The 23,235-nt window shown below is 40.0% G+C and overlaps 1 protein-coding gene across 3 annotated transcripts in view; it reads right to left on the bottom strand.

Moving 5' to 3' along the window:
* TMEM131L (transmembrane 131 like) overlaps positions 1 to 23,235 on the bottom strand; it is a 145,318-nt gene that overhangs the window by 30,068 nt on the left and 92,015 nt on the right. For 2 of the 3 annotated variants that reach the window (XM_070415341.1, XM_070415343.1), the window contains exons 8-20: positions 16,550 to 16,627; positions 16,212 to 16,365; positions 14,960 to 15,024; positions 14,535 to 14,643; positions 12,575 to 12,668; positions 11,956 to 12,109; positions 11,223 to 11,393; positions 9,833 to 9,902; positions 8,658 to 8,775; positions 7,181 to 7,322; positions 5,835 to 5,944; positions 4,795 to 4,867; positions 1,619 to 1,746 (exon numbers count right to left, since the gene is read on the bottom strand). In XM_070415341.1, coding sequence (XP_070271442.1) covers positions 1,619 to 1,746; positions 4,795 to 4,867; positions 5,835 to 5,944; positions 7,181 to 7,322; positions 8,658 to 8,775; positions 9,833 to 9,902; positions 11,223 to 11,393; positions 11,956 to 12,109; positions 12,575 to 12,668; positions 14,535 to 14,643; positions 14,960 to 15,024; positions 16,212 to 16,365; positions 16,550 to 16,627 — 1,466 coding nt within the window. The remainder of the gene's footprint in view (positions 1 to 1,618; positions 1,747 to 4,794; positions 4,868 to 5,834; positions 5,945 to 7,180; positions 7,323 to 8,657; positions 8,776 to 9,832; positions 9,903 to 11,222; positions 11,394 to 11,955; positions 12,110 to 12,574; positions 12,669 to 14,534; positions 14,644 to 14,959; positions 15,025 to 16,211; positions 16,366 to 16,549; positions 16,628 to 23,235) is intronic. The other variant, XM_070415342.1, reaches the window with a different exon arrangement.

Genomic DNA, 23,235 nt, shown 5'->3' with positions numbered 1-23,235 from the left:
TCATGATCCCTCTTCAATGTCAGCCAAGAACATAAACCCATGTATTTCTAATAACCAGCCACCAGGGTGGTGATCCGACCTCCAAGAGAAAACAAACTAACAACGAAGTAAATTAGGAGGCCACAGAGAAACACTAACAAATACAGACAAATGCATAAAAATTATTCACATGGTGAATTAAGGCGTTTTCACAGTATTTGTGACTATGAGAAATTCTGCCTTAGGAATAATTCTTGAAGTAAAACCCTACTGTTTATTCTGAACTGTAGATTTAAAATATTATCTCACAAATAACATATATCTACTCAAGTTCTTATTAAACAGTAATTCAGACTAGTTTTTGCTTTTTCATTAACTGAAATTATGATTCCTAGGGTGAAAAAGTGAAGTGGAAATGATGGTTAAATGATGCAGATTGACCGAAAGCCAGTCATCATGAATGTAAACACTATAGAAACAGAGAAATAAATAATTTCTCATTATGCAAAATACAGTTATCGTCATATCTTTATTAAGTAATATTAGATGATTGGTATTTTTACAGAAAAATACTGTGTATCAAAACAGAAACCACCAAAAATAAATTAACTACTATAAAAAATTTTAGGTTTTCTTTCGGAGTCTGGGATAGTTTCATCTGGCATGAGGTGAAGTTTATATCTATACTTCCTACAACCTTAATTCTTCAAAAGAAAATGAGTTTAAAATGAAATACACCATCATCAAAGCATGAGGAGTCTTAGTAAAATGCTTAAAAGAACGTTTAGTCCATTTTCTGTTTAGTAGCATTCACTTGCAGAAGAACAAATACATACAATATACAACATACTAAATAGATTCCAGAATAAGAAAGTTGTTGCCAGCTGATCTGACACTAGAAAAGCTTAAAAAAAATAGCTAAAATGTCATTTATTAAAAATTAAATTTGTGCTAGACTTCTTGCCAATGCAGAGAAGTCTAGATCTGCATTTACTGTCAATTTTTGAAAGAAGACTCTCAATAAAGACTACCTAAAGATGAGAAATAATTAAGAGTGGAAAACATTTAGCTGCTTAAATCAGGTAGCAATATAACACTTGTTTAAAAGGAAGGGGAAAAAAGCAGAAAGAGCCAATGGGCTCAAATAAGCACTTGCCCTTCGAGGCTACAGAGAATTCCAGAAGCAAGACAGACAGAAATGAGAGTGATGTACATCCAAACACTGTGGAATGAAAAAGTATATAGCAGTTTTTTAATTATTCTTCTGAGCTAAGACAGGGAAGTAAACACCTGTATGTGTGCTGTGTGTATGCATTTGTATGTATTCTTGTGTTCTGCCCTTTGTGACAGAAGTCAATGAGACGCTGAGTGAAATGTGCTTCCCCTCATGGATGGAGGGACCCACACTCCCTACTGTACAGGGAGGAAATTGAAGCAGGGATTAAGTGTGGAGCCTCAGGTCGCCTCTCTTCTCAGACACTGCCTCTTGCTAACATGCAACACAGCCTTGCCACTGAAGGCCCGACTAAGACGTACATGTTAGCACGTAGCTAAAGAGATCATGTGTTCCTGAGAGAAAAAATTCAGACAGACGAGCCAATGAGCAAGAAACTCTCCAGGACGAGGGGGCCACACCTACCGAATCAGAATGAGTGAGGTAACTTTTCCATAGTCAGCTGGCGTGAAAACTACACCGACTCTTTTCTTTGCCAAAGGCTGCAAATGGAAGTGGAGGCTGCCAAACCTGGATCCCTCAGAATGCATACCCTGCAAATTCAATAAGTGCAATTCAACAATTCCTGTAAAGCAAGCTTCTGTCTTCATTATGTGCATTTTAGAGCATGAACATGATTGCTTTTCTTTTAATTCCCAGATGTGACCACCCTAATCAACCTGTCGAACTTGTTTATCCTGAGAGTTCACACCAATAAACAGTTCCCAAGCCACAGCTGAGAAGTACTGGGGGCGGCTGCAGGACAACCCACACGGATGCTGGAAAGGGGACTTGTTTCCTGGCTTGGAGAGGAGTGGGGGCTAGAAGCCTTCAATGTAAAGATGTGTTGAGTGGAACACATCACTTAGAAAACAGACCCAACAGCCTCTACTTGAACACTAGAAGGATCTGAGCAAACCATCCACCCACTGCTGCCTAACCCCAAATTCTCTTTCATATTGAATTTAAGTTTGTATAGAGACCATCTTTATTATATTTAGTCTCTCCACTCTGAAGACCTTCATTTATGCACATTCTCCTTTATTCTAAGATTTTTATCTTTTTCTGGATAAATCTTGCGGTCTAAATTTAATATTCAAGATTTAGTTCTTTATCATTTTCCCTCTTTACACATTTTTTTAACTCCTCACTAAAAACAATTGATTTATAAGAGCTATAATCACATAATCTGCATAGTAATATTTCTCTTTTTCATGTTTCTAATTTTCAAATTTGTCTTATCCTTCAGTTGTTGCTAGCATTTCCTATGCTATCTGAAAGAAGAAATATTGATGGCATTTGATTCATTTTCATTAGAATTGTAAGCTTCATGAAGGGAGAAATCCTGCTTTATACATACAATAGGAATACTGAATAAGAAGCTGCTGATGTGCCCAGCCAGAGTGGTTCAGTGGTTGAGCGTCGACCCAGGAACCAGGAGATCACAGTTTGATTCCTGGTCAGGGCCCATGCCAGAGGTTGTGGGCTTGATCCCCAGTAGGGGGCATGCAGGAGGCAGCCAATCAATGATTCTCTCTCATCATTGATGTTTCTCTCTCTTTCCCTCTCCCTTCCTCTTCTGAAAGTCAATAAAAGTATGATTTTTTTTAAAAAAAGCTGCTGATGTTTAGTATTAAAGTATAATAATAACAGCACCATTTATTAAATGTTACTTATATGCCAGATGCTGGAATGCAATAAGCTTTATAAAATGCTGAGCATTCCATAAACCTTACTGATTCATCAAACAATTTATATTATGAGGGAGAGAGATGAGGCTCAGAGAGGTTAAATAATTTGCCAGGGTCCCACAGCAAGAACATGGAAGAATCTGGATTCAGAACCTTGCGTGTCCAACTCCACATGGTCTTAACCAAAGCAATTACATCTCTAAAAGCAAACCCACACAATTAAAATACAGGCCCCTTTCTTTACATCACAGAGACTTCTAATAAAAATTAAAATTTTTAAGTGTCTCAAAGGCATAGACACTGACTATTCTTTTTGTGAATGTAATAATTCCCTTTATCACAAAAGGTGTCTATTTTTAGGGGAGGAATCTTCAACGAGAGGTTAAAAACTTTTTCCAAGGAGTTATACCAATCTGAATAGAACACTTCTACGTATAAGGATTGGCATTATTTCTGGAATTTCTAATTACATTTGTTTCAATTCTAGTGGGGCAAACTATCTCTTGGTATTTGGACTAATTTACCTCGAACAGCCCAGGGAGACTGCTTGGGACAGAGTGGGACAGGCTCACTGAAAAAAACAAGACCACGCTGCCTAGACCACTGACAAAGAGGAAGGAGCATCTATTGTTAGGTTGCTTCCTACGACAAATAAGTCTCCATTCAAAATCTACTTAAAAACGCACTCTGATTGGTTTAATTTTAACTTAGTTGGAGGTTCTCTGTGGTCTCCCTCTTCCTGTTATTCAAGTTACTCTAGAGCAGCGGTTCTCAACCTGTGGGTCGCAACCCCTTTGGCGGTCGAACGACCCTTTCACAGGGGGTCACCTAAGACCATCCTGCATATCAGATATTTACATTACGATTCATAACAGTAGCAACATTACAGTTATGAAGTAGCAACGAAAATAATTTTATGGTTGGGTCACAACATGAGGAACTGTATTTAAAGGGCCAGAAGGTTGAGAACCACTGCTCTAGAGCAAACAGTGTATGTATCTTTGGAGAGTTAAGTGAGGAGAAAGAAGAAAATGCCCAAGGCAGTTAAATATGCGTATTAGAAATACACAGGGTGTCCCCCCCAAAAAATGTATGCACACTTTTAATGGCTGATAGCTCAATTTTAAAAACGAAATGTATTTTAATGAACACTGCCTTTGTAATCATTCAAAGCGTGTATATACATTTTGGGGGACACATGTAGTTGTATACCTACGTGTGTTTACATGTATGTGCGTGTTTGTTTTTAACAGGGGCTCCACTTTTGAGTGGATCCACACACACAGAATGCCTGTAAGGAAAACAGCGATATGCAAAGAGCCACGGAGTGAACACTAAGGCAAGGCTGCCAAGAACCCCGTCAAACAACATCCTCGCCCCATGACATGTTTCTTCCTGCTCCGAAGTGTTGACGCGAGACCTCCTGAGTCCCCAGGTTGGGACTTCCAGAGTCACCCTAACTCACAGATGAGGTGACTGTCACAGGAACTGAGTGGCTTGCGAAACACATGAAGCCAGTTCAGCAAGAGAAGATCCTTTTTTGATGTATTTGTTTTTATCTCCTCTTGCCCTAAAAAGAATTTGATGGCGCCAAGGAATCTTAAGAGAATTACAATTCTGGGGTCTCAAATTTTATGGTCTTCTACATAGGCCTGATTTCAATCACTATTTCTTCACTCACGTGAATCCAAATCATCAAATTAAAATGATCTATGGGCTAACAGGATCCACGGGCTCCTGTTGCATTCATTAATTGGGAAAATCTGCTCTATATACCAAATGCCTGGAATATAAAAATGAGAGCGCCACATATATCACAGAAAGACACTTGAAACATGAATCAGCGAGGCCCATATGCTATGTGTCTAGTGTGTAAGCATTCTTTTTTTCTGTTTAAAGACGACACCCTACCCGGGAAGGGCAAGCTTTGGTGAGCTGGAATTCGCCAGTTGTGAAATTAATCGTCTGCATGTCGGCGCCAAACCTATAAAGAAAAAAAAAATGTTTAAAATAGCATTTACGTTGCCAATAAAGAATAAAACGTGTGTGCACACACATATATATTTTATATTTGTGAGCACATGTACTTGCGCATAAACTACTCTGTCCCAGCCCCCACACCGTGCCTGGCACATGGTAAGTGCTCAATGATGTGGGCAGCACGGATGGGAATGTAAAGAAGAATATGGTGACAATGACAAAAGCTCAACCTGTGAAACAACTTTTTTTCTCTGAATGGTTCCTAACTATGGAACCTGACAGGAAGGGACTCTGAACCAAGGGTCATTTCATCTCCTGGTTTAATGTCCAGTGGACATTTGGCAATGTCTAGAAATATTTTTGGTGTCACAGCTGGGGAGGTCCAACTGGCATCTATTGGGTAGAAGTCAGAGATGCTGCTAAACAGCGTTTGAAGCACAGGCCAGCCCTCCTCTGCCCCCGACAGAGAATCATCGGGTCCAAAATGTCAATAGTGCTGAAGTTGAAAACCTTAGGATGAGGGTAGGTCCTACTGAACCCAAAGGAAGAAACACTCTAAGCAAAACTGTGATTGTGCGAAAAGAAGATATAACAGACATGAACTAACAGTATCCTCATCGTGCCCTGATTAACTGCACTAGATTAAAATATACCAAAACACTAAACTCATGTCTTATGTGAGCCAGATTCTAGGAGTATTTGTGAAAAATTCATGATTGCCAAGGTTCCCTAACCAGGAAAAGTATAGTCTGCAGGGAAATGGACTTGACGTAGTAACCCTGAAAATGCCACGTAACAGACAGAATTGGTCATTGCCAACAGGTTATATGCCACCAAGGGGCTGGGTGCCCAAGGTGCATGGGGTAATACTGCGTGCACCCACATGTAGAGTCCAGGTGGAAAGCAGGAAGGACTTGAAATAATTCCGAGTCTGAACGGTGTTTCCCAAACCACCCATCAGAAAGTCTTACCATTTGTGGAGCAGACGCACGGCAGCCTCGGGCTTAGGATACAAGGAGAGAGGCAGCAGCTGCAAGGACACCGGCAGAGAGGAAGGGTTCTGCACCACGAAGTACTTCACCTGGACACGGGAAAGGAAAATGAGCACCCGGGGGAGGACCCAGCACCACCCTGCAACGTTCCTGCGAAGAGCTGCATGATCTGAATTTCGTCACGAGGAGCCACCACACAGATCAAATTGAGGGACTTTCTAGGAAATAAATGGCCCCCACACTTCAAAAATGCCTATGCCATGAAAGACAAAGACAGGCCGAGGAAACTTACAGGAGAGGAGAAAGACTTGACCATACAATGCAAGATCCTGAATTGGATCCTGAACCAAGGGGGAAAAATGGCTATAAAGTATGTTGCTGGGATGACAAGACATTTTTGAATATAGACTGAACATTAGATATGTTACACTTTCTAATTCTGATAAGTATACTCTGGTATTTAAGATGCACCTGCTCTTAGGAACTTTACACTGACACAATCAGAGGGAAGGGGTATAACGTGTGACACTCAAATGGCTCATAAAAATATATGTGTGGGTGGACAGAGAAGGGCAATGACAAGGTAGGCGTGGCAGACATTAAATATGGATTGAGTCTTTGTGAAGGGCAATTGGACGTTCTTGGACTTACTCTTAAAATTGTTCTCTATGTTAAAATTATTTAAAATTTTAAAAGCAGTCTTAGAATGTCATCCCCAAGGAACCCAATGAGTGTCTGGTGAAGTCTAAATTATCACTCAGATCATATGTGAGATGTGTCTTTGGCAATGAGGCTTGTGAGATGGAGTGCAAGCCTGCTGGTGTCACTTCTCTCGCTTTGCCCGGGTCACCCTTGTCAATGGGACACACACCCAGGAAGGAAGTCCACACACAGGATGGAGAGTGGACAGACAGAATGAGCCCGGGCTGCTGATGGCATCACAGGGCCGCTTCAGCAGCTCTGGACTTCTTCCCCAGGAGCTCCTCCTTACGAAACAAACTAACGCCTATTTAAGCCAGTGTTAGTCTGAATTTTCTGTTTATTGCAGTTGAAGACTTTCTAAACTGAAAAGATTTTTGAGTTGGACACAAACTTCATAAAATGTATTTGTTCTATGCACTTCAGCCTGTTTAGAGTCTTAGTCCTTCTTTTGTTCTTCTGATACCTCCCTACTAAGCATCACGTGGCATATGCGTGTCATTTAAAGTGAATTTAAGTTAATTTTGTTCCTGAAACAATGTTCTCAAGGTGGAAAGACTCGTGTAACTTAAAAACCCGAGATGGGGTGTCACTGACAAAGAGGTTAGAAGACACGGGCTCCTCACCACGCTGTTCCTAAGGGCAGTTGCGCTGAAGTTCAACACGAGGCCCGGCTCTGTGACCAAACGAGGCAGAAAGAAAACAAAGGATTCTGACTCCTTGGATTTCTTCAAGTGGGCAAACCGCGTCATTCCTAAGACATTCCTCCTGTGTAATTCATAAAGAAAGGCAATATTATAAGAAACAATTTTGACACAAAAGAGAGGAAATCATTAGATATATCATTCCTACTTGAAGGAACAAGCAAGGGGTCTTGGGAAAAAACGGCTTATTCTGGGTCTGGGGAAGAGTAAGCACAAGATGATTCTGGAACAGCCTGTGTTACTAGAAAGCAAGGAAGGTTAAAAAATAATGGGAGCCCTGGCCAGTGTGGGTAGTTGGTTGGAGCATCATCCTGTACACTGAACGGCTGCAGGTTCAATTCTGGGTCAGGGCACATACCAGGTTCAATCCCCAGTGGAGACATTCACAAAAGGTAACCAATCGATGTTCTCCTTCACATCAGTGTTTCTCTTTCACTCTCTTTCTACTTCCCCCTACCCCCTTCTCCTCTCTCTAAAATCTGTAAGTATATTCTCAGGTGAGGATTTTTTTAAAAAAATGATGAGGACATGTCAAAGAAACTCACAAACTAGCCTGAAGGGGTTCCCATCAGCCAAATCTGGGACAAATTAGCATAAAAGATAACAATGATGCCTAGCCAGCGTGGCTCAGTGGTTGAGTGTGGACCTATGAACCAGAAGGTCACAGTTCAATTCCAGGTCAGGGCACATGCCTGGGTTGCGTCTTGATCCCCATTAGGGGGGCATGCAGGAGGCAACCAATTGATGATTCTCTCTCATCATTGATGTTTCTCTCTCCCTCTCCCTCTCCCTTACTCTCTGAAATCAATAAAATATATTATACATATTAAAATAATAATAATGATCAAAGAATCCATAGTGATGCTCAATAAGAATATAAAAATGAAGAAGATATTTAGAAACATCACCATTTTGTGGCCATCAACTAATAACTGATCAAGACAAGGGTTATCAATGAATGCTAAAAGCATGGGTGAAACATTCTTAGGGAACAGTAAATTTATATGATCTCAAATTATCATACATGTATTTATTAACTGCAAAAGGAAATATATATCAACAATGGAGAAAGATGTCACATCTACAAAGGAGAGAGTCAAATGAATCAACTTAGCAATGTCAGTAATGGACAAATTGGTGTCCTTCCTGAGGTGACGAAATGATAAGGAAAATAAAGCAACTGTAAGATGTGAACCACTGTTGACTCTAAATGCAATACTGTATTTGAGTAGTCACTGCACTATTCTTTCAACTTTCCTGAGGTTTTAAATTTGTCAAAATAAAAAGCTAGAGAGAAATATCAATTACTAAAAATTTAGTGCTGCAAGCTCAACAAAATAGCATGTAATTGTGTCTCCTTTATGCTGAGTAAAAGACATGAAGAAAGGGGAAGACCTACTTGCAGACGTCACTGTTTTTAAATTTCTTCCATCTTTCATACAATTTATTTGCAAGTTCAAAATCCACATCCCAAGTAGAGTGATCCAGAGAAAGGCTCCCTTCCCAATGAGGATTTTCTAAAAGTGAGATCAGATGCAATGTTTACATTTACAGAAAACACAATGCAACTAGTAAATACTGCCAAGGCTATTGTTAAACTCAAACTGACAGGAGTGTCGAGTCGATGTATGCTCTTTCCTCTGACTGCTTTATTGAAAGTCCCTCTGATTCAATGGCAAATGATAATATATCAAATCAAACAAACATGTATAAAACAAAACTAAATTGAATTATGTAAAGGTAGTAACAGAAAAGACACATGGCTCATGAATACAGCCTGAAACAAGTTGAAATTACACGCGGAACATTTTTAATAGCTTTAAATCTAAAATACTAAATGTATTCGTGTAAATGCCAGTGATCACTGAAGTCTTTCGGGTTACTATGTAGAATGCTGATGAACAAATCCTCAAAAGTGGGCAGAGACCAAGGGCTCAGCCTAGAGAAAGGTGTATATTTATATTTATATTTTTATATTTATATTTATAAACTGGTTACTTATTCAGCTTGCCCTCTCTATTTGTTCTATCTTGTCTGTGCTAAAGAGTGTATCAGAGTGAACAAGTGAGAATCTCCCCAAAGAAACCTCTGGACTGTACTCCTCTCCTCAGATTGGACATTTCAATAAATCAAAAGGCAGGAACAAAACTAGGAACAGCTTCCACATCAACCCTATGGCCTTCAGTCTCACACAACGACTAGCACCCCCATAAGATGTTTATGCTCCTGTAGCTAAAGTCTTCAAAGGCAAGTCCAAATTATTTTTAACAACTTCTAGTCAACTCTTTGTTTAAAAGAACCGGAATTCGGAATCTTCCCATTTTTCCTGATAGCAAGGTTGCTAGGATGATCAAATAATGTGTCGGAAAAAAACCACAAGGACCTCAGGATGTTTCTGGAGGATTCCTAACAATGTCATGCCATTCTGTTAGGGATCATGCTCTTTAAGAATAGAATATGATGCAATTCCGTTCACAGGACTGATTATCCCATCTACCAATGCTAATTTTCCTCCCTACTTCCCACCCAACCCCCAACTAGAGTTCTACAGAAAGCTCAGGGCAAAATACTTACCTGCTTTTGATTTTCCCATGAAATAATGCATGCCACAATGTGCTATCACTTCAAAACCCAGACTCCCTTCCTAGATTGAAAAGTAATATATGAATAACTTAAAACACAGCACTACACATAAAAATCCTAATGCACTCAAATGCAAAGCAGACATTGGCTTCCACCTCAGTGAACTTCCATTTAACCAGAAGCTAAACCACCAGAAAGTGATTTCTTGGCTCCCTGTAACCCTCGAATGAGAGGTCTGCACTGCCTCTCACAGGGAGGATTCTGTTCAGTAATCATAGTGACAACCACTGGGCCCAAGAGACACCAAGCTGCCTTCAGAATTGAAGATGAAATTAGTGTCAGGACATTCTTAGTAGGTTTTTTGAAAACTGTACTGGAATCCTCTGAGAAACAGTAAAAAAAAAAAACACAAAAAAAACAAAAAAAAAAAACGTAACTCCTAAGCTACTTAGGACATTCAAATTAGTGTCCCATTTCCTAGAGGTAAGGAAAGCATACACTTGCTACTCCCACCCATACCTGACACCTGCCTGCTCCCTCCCACAGTCCTCTCCTTATAAACATCTCTTGATTAAAAAATAAATAAAATTTCTAAGAAATCTTCCCTACTCAAAATATGGACAAATGGAATTAACTTTACATTTTGTTTAGTTTTCAGAAGTCCTACTGTTAGGCTCATAGCTGAACATGAGGCATTTCTAGCTAAAATACACCAATGCTAATAAGTGAGAAAAATCATAAAGATGGTTGCATGAATGTCTCATAAAATTAGAATCCAGAGTTGTACAGAATAGCTTGGATCAAAAAGAAGCAATAACAGTAACTAAATGAAAGGAAAGAAATATTAAGGAAAAAAATGAGACATGTTTAAGATAAGATCTAAATTAAATACCATTTCCTCAGATTTTATAAAGCATTTTCTTCCTTGTCAGCCCTTTCAGGCTTTAGATTTGGTCCACTGAAGACATTCAAGGATTATGAGCAGCTGAGAGTCACTTACCAGAGGTCCAAATAAAGCATTTAACCATCTTATTTATCTCAACTAGAAGTATGTGCTCAGAGCTCAATTGTGTTTTCTATAGCAAGCACACACTCCTTGCTCTACAAATTTTGGAAATAGATGAAAATGAAATCAACCTACTTGTGATGTTTTATTTCACTCAAGAACCTCAAATTCCTTTATGAAAAATTGTAACTCTTTCCAAATAAAGATTTCTACATCTAAAAAATTCATCATCTATGATTGGTCTGGTAATATATATCCTTAAAGAGTCTTAAAGAACATGAGCTTAAGTTAGTCAATAAAACCAAGCACTACAACTTAATAGAAATAATAATTATGACAAAAATTATGATACATATATAGTTTCATGAACGATACCTTGGTCGGTGCAGAGTAAATCTGTAGAGGTATAGCAAACATAGCACCTATGTTTGTAGTCAAAAATACATTGGTGAATAGATTTATGGCAATGTTTTTAACAGCAACTTTCAAAGAAAATATATTCCAACAGCCTGGAGGTAGAAATAAAGGGCCAGTGAAATTCAGAATCTAAAGACAAAAAAAAAAAGAAGCAAGAGAAATTACTTTCCTAACACTAATGATGATTAAAATCATTATAAAGTATAATACTAAAATTCTATACTTTGAGAAATATAATTTTACTCAATTATTTCCAGGTCAAAAATTGAACTATTTGTATATAAATGATAGGCTTCAAATAATGTTTAAAATGCAACTGTTTGTAAATTTCACAAAAGTAACTGTATAATTTTCATAGGTGCTATTTTGCAAAAACCTACTCTTTTATTATGAACTGGGCTTATTTTTACTAAATACAATCTTTTTAGTATAAATTATACATAATAAAATGTTTTAATAATGGTAAGAGCAAATATCTCTAAGGATATACCCTGGTCCCTTTGAGGTCCTTGAACAATAGTTTAGAAAAGAGAGAGATCAATCCTAAAAGTAATTCTGAAAACTTCAAAAGAAATACTTGCTTTAAAATTGGTAAGTATTAACTTTTGTAAATATTCATTTCATAATATCTGACCGTAAACAAAGCTTGAAATAAAATGGGCTAAAACCTGGATGAAAATACCATTTGTACCTTCAAAAAGTGCTTGGCCTCCTTGGAGACAAACACATCGTTTAATACGACACTGCGGTCAAAATGGTTGAGGTACCACATTGTCCAAACTCCCGAAGTGTTCTCATGGGTCTCCAGGTGAAACTGGGCCGCAGAAGAGTCCATTCTAAAGTACCTGTGAACACAGCACGTGCATGCTCTCAGCCCCGAGAGTAGGACAACTGCCGGCATTCGAAGGAGCCTCAATCACAGAAACAGTAGCATCATAGAATGTCAGAGAATGGACGTTAGCACTGGGAACGACCTCACAGGTCACTTCAGCCTTCATTCCCACCAGTAGAGCATCTGAAGGACAGAGGCCGCCACGCAAAACCAGGACCAGGTGTAGGCGAGAAACACGGCGGGAGGGTTTCTCCTCCTACACCTGGCTGCCTGGCCCAGAGCCGATTTCGTGAACTGAAGCATTCACCTTCCTCTTTCCCATTCTGCAAACAACCCCTGTCTCTGGCTGTCAGCGGTGTGAATGCAAGGAACACAGCCCAGGGAACCATACTAGCCCTAGTTATATTTTTTAATCATTTCTGAACAAACACTCACACACAAAACCCATATGACTTCAGGGAACGTGGGGTTGACCTACCCTGGGACCACCGGAGAGGAGAGGCATGCTGTTAGTGTCGGAGTGTTTTTTGTTTTCTTCATGACTTCTCTCACGGCACTATCACACGATGGAGCTGTTTTGAGGTAAAAGAAATAAGTGTCAAGTATAATATCTTTTATTTCACTACGCCTAAACAAAAACAAGATATGTGTGTGTCATTTATAACCTTCTAATTATTCCACTGTTTTTGTCTCCATTAAAATCACGCATGAGACATAAATGGGAAAATCCTTTCTCAAACCTTATCTTCTTTCCTGGCTTGCTGTCAGTGATCTCAAACAGGGTATCTGCCACCCCACCATTCCCCCCTCACCCCTTTTATAAACCAACCTCTCACTTCTTTGGGGGGGGGGGGGAGGGAAGAATCAATGCATTGTGGCTTTCTTTTTATAAAGATCTGCCTTCACCAAAAGTAAGAGGGAAGCCCGCAGGCCTGCCAGAGATGACAGAGGTGACAGCTGAAGCCCGGCTGGGCGGGGTGAGAGGAGCATGTGGAGGCAAGAGCAGGACAGAAATACAGCCTCAACGATAAGGCGGAGCCTCTCAGAGGAGGTGGGGATGCGTTTCAGACACCGCTGCTTTATCCAAGCAAGCAGTGCTGGGCCATACTGTTCATTAAATCACTGGGATTGAAATCTTAACTCAAATATTCAAGTGGTTTGTTTTTAAGCTATATGTATGATAAGAAAAATTATAACATGAATAAAGATGTGAAAATTAAATCTACTCTTCCCTCCTGACTTCCTAATTATCTCAGAGGAACAGCTGCTAACAGATTCATGAGCATCCTTCCAGTTTCTCTATTTCGTATACAAGTGCATGGATACCCTTAAAGACCCAAATGTACACACGCCGCCTGCATCGCATGTCCACGTATGCTTTTCAATAGCCACAGAGTATACCCCGTGGATGAACTACAGTTTAACCAGGCTCCTATCATGGATGTCTATGTTAGTTCTGTTGTCACAAACAATGCACATTCTGTAGGCAGAGCTTTGAATATAACCTATCCGTAGATAAGTTCCTAGAAGTAGAATTAAGGACTGAAGAATACATACGGGCATTTTAAATGTTCATAGATTGCCAATTTTCCCTCCAAAAAAAAAAAAAGCCTGTGTCAATTTATACTCTTATCAAAAACATGAACGGTGTTTTTTCCCCTAACAGGATGTTAACAATTTTTTTTATTTTTATCAATCTAAGTAATAAATTATGTCTCACTTGTCCCTTTAAATTCACTTTCCTTTCCATATAAGTGACATGTTTTCATGTTTAAAAATCCATTTGCATTTCTTTTTAAAAAAATACCTTTTCATTTATTTTATTTCATTATATTTTTTAGAGAGAGAAAGGAAGGGAGAGGGAGAAACATATTTGAGAGAGAAACATTGATTGGCTGCCTCCTGGATGGCCCCCACTGAGGATCGAGCCCGCAACATGGGCATGTACCCTGATCGGAAATCAAACCAGCAACCTGTTGGTGCATGGGTGACACTCAACCACTGAGCCACACTGGCTGTGCTGTTTGCATTTCTTTACAGAAATCTTCTTAACTATGAGTACGAACCAAAAGGTAGGATTGGGTTCATGCTCACCAGACCTTCTGCATCGCAGCCTACACAAAGCATCAAACTAAGGCAGCACAATCTCTCTATCTGTGAAGGGAGTATCTCCAAACACATTTACATTCTGGTCTTTCAAATCCCCCACTGAGTTACACTTTAAACTCAAAATCCTCTGCGTGTGGCAGAATAGAAGTGGCAGAGACAAGCATCTTCTCCATCCTGCTCTCAGCACTGGGAAGGCTGCGGTATGGAGAGCAAGCCCACTCCCTTCCTTAGAACACTGCCTTCTCTGCAGTGCTAAGTGCTTCCACAGAAACAACTGCCATCAATAACAAACATAAGAAGGCAATCTCCACTATTTTTAAAATCTGTACCTTTGCAAGTAAAAGAGGCAATTTTTGTAAAGTTCGTTGTAGAGGAAGGTAGGAGCACCGGTTCAAACTGCAGAGACAGAGCGTCTCTCTGTGAGAAATGATGGACATCCTGTAACAACAGCAAAAAATCCGGTTAGCACTCTCGGCCAGGCCACTGTGCATCTAATGTGAATCAACTCTGTGAAATAACTACGGAGCTCAGACTGGCATTCATATAGCAACTGTGCAGCACATGTGTCTACAATAGTACAAAGGGGGTGCTGACAACCTTCATCCGAATAGGGGTTCAAGCAAGGGAAAAGGGGTTGCAATGAAAGCAACAGAGAATAGAGATAAGTGTTTCTGTATCTGTTCCTGAAAATTCCTCATGTTCTACAATGAAATACACTTGTGAGTTTACTATTTACTAGATATAAAGCACTTACAATTACCTGTATCCATATAAGGCTGTTTCCTGAATGTAATATATACATATTTACGGCCGAATCATCTGTCCAAAAGAATCAGAGTGAGGAAGTTAAAACAAAAAGTACCTCGTTTTGCAACACTACAATTGAATCTTGGAGCTATTTCTGCAGGGTATTCTTTTAAGTCACAAGAAAAAGGATCCTTACGAAATATTTACCTACCAACACAGCCTCTGTAAATGATAAATAAATGCTGAGTGTAGGGTCGGGACACTGCTCCTCTGGCTGCAACCAACTGCCTGGACAGCTTCAAATATGGCTGTGCTCTCCTGGTGATTAGTCAGCCCCTCATTTCCTTATTTAGACAACCATACTTGGGGGAAATAAACCCTGGGATCTCAAACCAGAGCCTTCCTTTCAAGCCTCACCAACAGAGATGCTCCCTATGGGGCAGGAGTCTTCTCTACTTTGATGTCTACCTGGCTGTTCTGAGAATCACCAAAAGCTTGCAACATGGAGACAGGAAAGCTCTCCTGCTGAATTCAATTCTCAAGCGTTGTTTGAACAACAATAGGCTGCCAATATCAAACTATATTTTGGAGCCATTTCTTTCTCTGACTATGTATGTGAGTGTGTGGGTGTGTACACACACACACACACACACACACATGTACCAGAACAGTCTTGACAACCAATGGATGACAGCAAGTCCTACATTATAAATCTCATGCATCACATAATATGTGTCTCCAACAAAACTTCCTAGAAACTTAAACTGATGAACTAGGTTATTTCTGGTAAGTAGAGCTGTTTTCAAAAATAAAATTCATAGAACAAACACTGAAATTCCTATTACTCTAACTTGTCAGGCATCAAGGAACAACCAGTATCCCATCAACTACTAAAAAAAATACAAAACAGCAGGATTTGGTCAACTGAGCTTCTGCAAATCAGTAAAACTGGAACAAGAGACACAAGACTTCCAACACTTTGTGGATATTTATATTAGGTCATTGTGCCCAGAATGCCAAGAAAAATGATTCCCAAGGAAACTTAGACTAGTTTGCTTTTGCCCCTAAATTTACTCCAAAAATTTACTCACAGCTGCAAATTGAGAACCAGTTACTATTACAATTGCTTAATAAGGTTGAAAGCCACAGCTCTTTGTGTTGGGAGTGTGATGACATGATCTATAAGTAAATGTTGTAGAATGATGACGCAGGTTAATCATAATATATTACCATGAAAATCTGAAGAGATTCCACCTTACCTGAGGTCTCAGATTTATCTGTAGCTACATAAATAATAGAAAGATGATCTAACAAATCCTGTGTGTTTTGTTCAAATTCTTTCGAGGCGTTTTCCATTGTTACAATTATGCTCATCTGTAGCCGTAAAACATCATCGGATTCCAGATAACAACTCTGAGATCGGAGGGATGGAAAAAAGGAAAAACTTAAAGAATGATCTGAAACTTGGTGATCTCAAATTTTAAGGGGAAAAGCACTTAAGGTAAGGGCATGTGTACTTCTGAGAACAGAATGTGCTGTTTTATTTTTTATATCTAAGCAAAGAGGCAGGAGGAAAAAACTAAATTTTTTCAGTTACCTTTAATCGCTGACACACTTTGTTATGTAAACTGCATTCCAGTTGCACCTGCAAGAGGCTAGTATTAGTGGTTTCTGCCTAAAAGGAAAAAAAAGGGGGGGGGGGGGACAATGTAAAAGAAAGTAAAAGGATCAATCTAGCATTAGTAGCAGACAATCTATCATTTATTCAGGAACTATATTTACTCAACTGATAAACATTTAGTATCTGCTAACTTCTGGGTATTATTCTATTTACTGGAAATATAACCATCAATAAAACAGTTCACGTTCTAATGGAAGTCATAAGCTCTCCCCTTGGGCAACATGAAAATTCTGACTATGGCAATAAACAGATAAATGTGGTCTAGATATACACAGGAACACTGTAGTCGGGCATCGCTGACACTTTTTTAACACTCTTTTTCCACATAGGAGTCTACTTTTATTTTAAAGTAGGTTCAGCAAGCAAGAGCCAATTAACTGTTCTTCTGTCTGCCTTCCTTCAGTAGAATGACCTTAAAAGCTATGACAAAACCATAAGAGATGTCCAAAATTCAACTGGCTATCATTCCTTTATTTTTCCATTACAGTTGACATTCATTATTTTATATTAGTTTCAGGTGTACAGCACAGTGGTTAAACAGTTACCAGTAAAAAGTGATCTGATTAAGTCCAGTGTGTACCAGACACCACAGTATTACAATATTATTGACTATATTTCCTATGCTGTACTCAGCATCCCCATGACTATTGTGTAATTACCAATTTGCATTTCTTAAGCCCTTCACCTTTTTCTTCACCAACCCCTCCACCAACCCTCCCCATCTGGCAATCATCAGTTTGTTCTCTGTATCTATAAATCTGTTTCTGTTTTGTTTTTCATTTATTTTGTTCTTTAGATTCCCCATATAAGTGAAATCACATAGTATTTGTCTTTTTCTGTCTGACTTATTTCACTTAGCATAATACATTCTAGGTCTATCCATGCTGTTGCAAATGGTAATATTTCATTCTTTTTTAAAAATATATTTTTTTATTGATTTCAGAGAGGAAGGGAGAGGAAGTGAGAGATAGAAACATCAATGATGAGAGAGAATCATTGATGGGCTGGCTGCCTCCTACACACCCCTTACTGGGGATTAAGCCCACAACCCGGGCATGTGCCCCTGACCAGAATTGAATCCAGGACCCTTCAGTCCACAGGCTGACACTCTCCATTGAACCAAACTGGCTAGGGCTATTTAACTCCTTTTTATGGCTGAGTAATATTCCATTTTATAGATGTGCCACTTCTTTTTTAAAATGTTTTTATTGATTGAAAGAGAAAGGGAGAGGGAGAGAGAAACACTGATGAGAGGGAAACGTTGGTTGCCTCCTACATGCTCCCTATTTGAATTGAGCCCACAACCTGGGCATGTGCCCTGATTGAGAATGGAACCAGTGACCTCTTGGTGCATAGGACAATGTTCAACCAACTCAGCCACACTGGCCACGGCCCACATCTTCTTCAGCCAATCATCCACTGATGGGCAGTTAAGTTACTTCCGTATCTTGGCTCTTGAAAATAATACTGGTTCCATGTGCACTTGAAAAAAATGTATATTCTGCTGCTTTGGGGTGAAATGCTCTAAAAATATCAATTAAATCCATCTGGTCCAATGTGTCACTTAAAGGCCACTGTTTTCTTGTTGATTTCTTGTCTGGAAGGTCTATCCATTGATGACAATAGGTTGATAAAGTCCCCTACTAAGACTGTATTACTGTCATATGTCATATTTTTAATATGTGGGAGAGTTATGAATGGAAGGGTCAAGAATATATCAAAAGAATGAAGAATTTTTCCCTAGCCAGTGTTGCTCAGTGGTTGGAGAGTTGGCCCACGCAATGAGGAGTCAAGAGTTCAATTCCTGGTCAAGGTTTTATCCCCAGCTCTGTTGGGGCGGGTGCAGGAGACAACCAATGGACCTGTCTCTCTCATATCAATGTTTCTCTCTCTCTTCTCTCCCCCCCCTCTCTCTTTCTCTCTCTCTCTCTCCCTCCCTCCCTCTCTCCCACTCTCTCTGAAAATCAATAGAAAGATATCCTCCGGTGACTATTAACAAACAAAAAAAGGGAAGAAGAACACATTTTTCATCACATTCAATTATCTTAACAGGCACATGAGATGACATGGACTTATCTTGAAGATGGGAAATGCAAAGTCCCATCCAGGGATACAGCCTTTTGGGTGGGAAGGCAGGGGGCTGCAGGCGGTGAACGCACAGAAAATGTGCAGCGTGTGAGTCTAAGGGGCCTGGTTTCGAGAGTTCCTCTTCTGTTGAGCTTGATGTGTCTGGTGTAGTTTTGCACGAAGGCACTGGGCTGGGCAGCCACAGTCAGACACCAGAAAATCTCCACCAGGTAAGAAGGCATTCCCCAAATCCTTGGCTGACTTAACTGTGGGTAAGTGTCTATTTACTTCAGGAAGATTTAGTACGATGTAGAATCACCCTAATTATGTTTAATTTGTTAGATTTATAAGAATTACCTAAGTACATTATATAAAAACCCATTTTGTAACTACTTCAATTGTCATTCAGTCCATTAAAGTACAGAAAAAATAAAGTAGATTACATTTTAGAATGCAGTAAAAATATTTAAGGAGTTTAACCCAGCTTGTAAATGGGACCAAGCATTCACCAACAGCTCTTTTAAAGAAGTAATTACTGGTATTTGCTAGACTTAAACAGGAAAACACCCTGTGAACAGAACCTAAAATCTTAAAGAAGAAACATTTTTTAATTTGTCTTTCTGGGAACAAATCCCACTATCAAAGACATAAACAACAACAAACAGCCCACCACTTCTCTGAAATTGCTTTCACCAAAGTTACAAAAGACCTCCATATCCAAACCCAATGGAAACTTCTCTTTTTGCCGGATCCTGCTCTCCCACTAAACTCCATTAACCATTTGTCCTTCTGGCTTTTCCCTTTCATCTTTGGCTCGTCCCATCATGACCATCAGATGTTGGAATTATTCTGGATTCTGTCTTTTGTCCCCTTCACTCTCTCCCTTAGTGGGTCTATGACAAGTTGAAGTTTGTTTCTCCAGCTCAGACCTCTCTGCACACCCATACATCCAACCAAAGGTGGGGCATCCGCCTGGACACGCCTCCCTCACACAGGCCAAGGCAGCGAGCCTTGCTGTGCATTGGCCTCCTCTTAGCACCATGCTTCATATTTTGTTTAAGCCAGAAACTTGAAAACCAACTTCACCTTCTCACTTACCTTCCTCAAACTAACCCCAAACCATCTTATACTGATTGTACCTCCTTGTCAGCCCTTGAATCCATTCAGTTCTCTTCATTCCTAATACCCTAAAGATCAGGGGTCAGCAAACTATGCCCGTGGGCCACATCCAGCCCACTGCCTGTATTGATAAATAAAGTTTTATTGGAACACAGCCATGCTCATTCCTTGTGAATTGTCTATGGCTGCTGTCCTGTTTCAATGGCAGGGTTGAGTACTTGCAACAGGGTCTATGGCCTGCAAAGGAGGTAAAAATACTCTCCAGGCCTTTATGTAAAAGTTTATCGAGCCCTTGCCCTAGTGGGAGGGAGGGAGGGACAGAGGCAGGTAGGCTGCTGCACCAACCTCCTCCTCCTGTCCCTGTGTCCACCTCTGCCCTCTCCACTCCACTCTCCACGTGGCATCAAGAATGAGTGGACATAAGAGGGTACAGGGAGAGTAAATGATGACGGAAGGAGACTTAACTTGCAGTGGTGAGCACACTACAATATACAGATGATATATTATAGAATTGTACACCTGAAATCCATATAATTTTATTAACCAATTGTGGGGAGCCGCTATAGGGTTAAGCCTCGGACTGACCTGTTGGCAAAGTCACAAACAAGTCCCAGCTTATCTAGGGAGCGTCATAAGGTCAAGCCTAATTATGCTAAGAGGACTGTGCCCTCTAAGCTGGGACTTGTTTGTGACTTTGCCAACAGGTCAGTCCGAGGCTTAACCCTATGGCGGCTCCCCACAACCAATATCAACCCAATAAATTCAATGAAAAAGGAGAGAGAGAGAGAGAGAGAGAGAGAGAGATTGATTATAAATATGCAAATTAGGTCAAGCCACTTATCTGCTTAAAACCCTTCAAAGACTTCCTGCTTGGCCCAAATCCCAAACCCTTTATTGCAGCTACAGAATGCAGGCACCTGCCTAGTCTCTGCCTCCTTGCCTATGCTCCAACCTCACGGATAGACTTTCTGCTCTATTTTGCCTTCAAACTTTGAACCTACATTTCCGACCGGCCCTCCCCTCTACATAGCTAAACCCAATTCATCCTTCGTGTCCCAGCCTAAACATCACTCAGGGAGGTTTTCCCTGACACCTCAGCTGGGGTAAGTGGCATCACTCACACCCACAGCACCTTTCACCTGACCTTCGTTAACACTCCTCATGTGCTAACTTGCTCAAGGTCTGTGTTCCCCAGCAGACTGTAAGCACCTTGTCTGAAGGGTTTAACCACAATGCCTACCACTTAATCGGCACTCAATATACAGCTGGTGAATGAAGAAAAGTGGGCACACAGCTACATGCTTGCTTCAAAGGGAAAGAAACTAAAAATAATAAACATTGGCTATAAAATCAAAGTATATCAAAACCTGATATTTGGCATGTTTCTGATCTAAAACTTTTCAAAAAGCTTTAAAGAAAAACCCACATCAGCACACTCTCAACATATCTATAATAATAAAAGTGCAATATGCTAATTAGACCAGACGGAAGGACGAAGCCGGGGCTGCGAGGAAAGCCCTGGTCCCAGATGCCAGAGGGAAGCCGGTGCCAGCAGCCAGGGGAAGGAAGGCCAACTCTTGAAAGAATTTCGTGCGTTGGGCCTCTAGTACATTTATAATTAAGTTGGGTTTTTATAACGTACAACAATTTAACCATAGATCTTAACCTGGCAAGGCAACTCTCTTCCTAACATATTTCTTCAAATGTTGAAATAATGTCCGAAGTTCAAAATTATAATTTTGGACATGATTAAAAATCCTATTTGCACAGTAATTTGATGTAATTTAAATCCTCATGTTCTGTCATCCTTGGTACATTTCTGGATGGATGAGTTTATAATTTACCGTTCTAAATAAGATTCTTCTATTAGCTGGAAACAAAAACAAACATAACGCACTACATTGTTTCAATGGCTGTAGAACATATTTCAGCATCCCACCAGGGGGAGTTCCAGCACCTCCAAACTGCCCTTGAAGCAGGCTAACTTTTCTCAGGCAAATTTAAAGGTTCGTGCCTTCCTTTACAGAAAGACAAAAAATACCCAAACTATTGCAATCTAGACTTTTAAAAAAAAAACGACAACCAAAGCATGAGCCAGTTGGGACCACCACACATGCTGGGAATAAGAATTCCCCTGAAAGAACCCCAACCGAGCACATTTGTTGTGACAGTAGGACATCTCCTTACCCAGGAGTGTACTGAGCAGATTATAAAAGAAACACAAAACCCATTTCTCTACTGTTGAAACCTCCCACACTATTTGGGAAAAAAATTGAGCTCATAAAGAAGAAAAAGAGTTCATAACTTTCATAGCTAAAAGAAAAAATAATTCCTTCGTAGTTTTCACATTAAGTCTATGGGGATAAGTGACTTATCAAAGGGTCCTCAGGTTAGTTGGGGGGAAAATGGAAACCAATAGCAGGTCTTTTGGCACAAGTCAGTGTTTTTTCCAGGTAAATAAGAATAGACCAAGTCAATTCCTCTTAGGTACTTAAAAGCCTGAAAGTTCTTCAGCATGGAAACACATATTAGAAAGCCATGCCAAGAAATACTGCACAGGACAAGAAAACAGCCATGTAAGAGCTCCTTTTGTGTGGCTTGTATTCCCTAGGTTTTGTGGTGAAGGGGTATGAGTCTAGGTAACTGGATCTAAGAGAGAAAATGAATCACCTTCCTTTATTTGCTAAGAAACTGTTCTTTGTGGACTGGGCCAGGGCCAGACTGTGACTTGGGGGGGACTGTGTGCCATTAAGCAGGAAAAAAAAAGATAGACAATGTATATGAGTTTTATTAATAAGAGTAAACCATATCCTAACGAAAGTATACGAGAACCTATAACATATTAATCCAGACAGAATGAACAACATACGACGATCCCAGTAATGACCATCCATGAAAACCTTCCATTTAAGGAATATAACTTGGGAAATACAAAAGAACTACTTAGATAAGTCCCAATCTCAGGTTCCATTTTTCTCACACATTTTTCTCCACTTCCGCAATTTTGAATCCTAAATTTCGGACGTCTTTATAAAGGTAAATTGTCTATGCCAATGTGTGCCTCAATAGGGACACAGTTTAAGCCTGTGACCATCCCAGCCAGTGGCCCACACACACAGTGCTGGGTACAATCCATTCCATACAGCGAATGATTTTGTATAGAAAGAACACTTTCTTGGGTCCCTTCCACACAACACTCAGGCTCTGTAACCGAACTCCTAATTTAGTGTTTCCTGCATAACAAACAGGCAGCTGAGCGAACAGTAAGCACTGTTTGTTGCTTTAACCTGATGTTAAACAGCAATTGTGTTTCAACCCTCACCCCTGCCACTACTAACCCGTCTCGTCCTCAGGTATTTAACTGCCAGAATGACATTTACCTATGTTGCCAGACCCCCTCACTAAAATGTTTATAA

Source organism: Myotis yumanensis, unplaced genomic scaffold (assembly GCF_028538775.1).
Source record: "Myotis yumanensis isolate MYYU_CA2020_CCGP unplaced genomic scaffold, mMyoYum1.0.hap1 SCAF_5, whole genome shotgun sequence".
NCBI classification, from domain to species: domain Eukaryota; kingdom Metazoa; phylum Chordata; class Mammalia; order Chiroptera; family Vespertilionidae; genus Myotis; species Myotis yumanensis.
This window is presented reverse-complemented; position numbering and strand designations above follow the sequence as displayed.